This window comes from Anneissia japonica, unplaced genomic scaffold (assembly GCF_011630105.1).
Source record: "Anneissia japonica isolate Jap-2015-1 unplaced genomic scaffold, ASM1163010v1 scaffold45708_len915_cov91, whole genome shotgun sequence".
Classification (NCBI taxonomy): Eukaryota; Metazoa; Echinodermata; class Crinoidea; order Comatulida; family Comatulidae; genus Anneissia; species Anneissia japonica.
Window position 1 is genome coordinate 1 of NW_022704473.1, and position 893 is coordinate 893.

Consider the following 893-nt stretch of genomic DNA (forward strand, 5'->3'; position numbering starts at 1 on the left):
AGATGCACCTGTTACTCCATTTGATAAAGAATCAATAACGGAAGGTGTTACCGATGAACCTACTTTACCGGTCGATGTTCATGAAGGAGAAACACGAAAGCCAACAGATGCACCGGTTACTCCAGTTCGTGAACATCAAACAGAAAGTGTTACCGACGAACCTACTACTACTGTGGATATGCATAAAGAGAAAACACCAGAGGCATCCGATGTACCTGTTACTCCAATTCATGAAGATAAAACAGTTGCTACTGATGCTCCCACTATACCGGTTGATGTTCATCAAAAAGAAACAACAAAACCCACTGACGCAACTACTGCTCCAGATGCACTTGTAACTCCAGTTGATGAAGATAAAACAGAAACAGAAAGAGTTACAGATGCACCTGTTACTCCATTTGATAAAGAATCAATAACGGAAGGTGTTACCGATGAACCTACTTCTCAGGTCGATGTTCATGAAGGGAAAACACGAAAGCAAACAGATGCACCGGTTACTCCAATTCCTGAACATCAAACAGAAAGTGTTACCGATGAACCTACTACTACTACTGAGGATTTGCATAAAGAGAAAACACCAGAGGCATCCGATGTACCTGTTACTCCAGTTCATGAAGATAAAACAGTTGCTACTGATGCTTCCACTATACCGGTTGATGTTCATCAAAAAGAAACAACAAAACCCACTGATGCAACTACTGCTCCGGAAGCACCTGTAACTCCAGTTGATGAAGAAAAAACAGAAACAGAAAGAGTTACAGATGCACCTGTTACTCCATTTGATAAAGAATCAATAACGGAAGGTGTTACCGATGAACCTACTTCTCCGGTCGATGTTCATGAAGGGAAAACACGAAAGCCAACAGATGCACCGGTTACTCCAGTTCCTGAAC

At 41.8% G+C, this 893-nt stretch overlaps 1 protein-coding gene across 1 annotated transcript; it reads left to right on the top strand.

Moving 5' to 3' along the window:
• Positions 1-13: 13 nt before the first annotated feature.
• Positions 14-889, top strand: LOC117104751 (flocculation protein FLO11-like; the record flags this gene model as incomplete). The annotated part of the gene is made up of 1 exon (XM_033245610.1): positions 14-889. A coding segment is annotated over exon 1 (711 nt), but the record flags the coding sequence as incomplete, so codon positions are not given.
• Between the last annotated feature and the right edge of the window lie 4 nt (positions 890-893).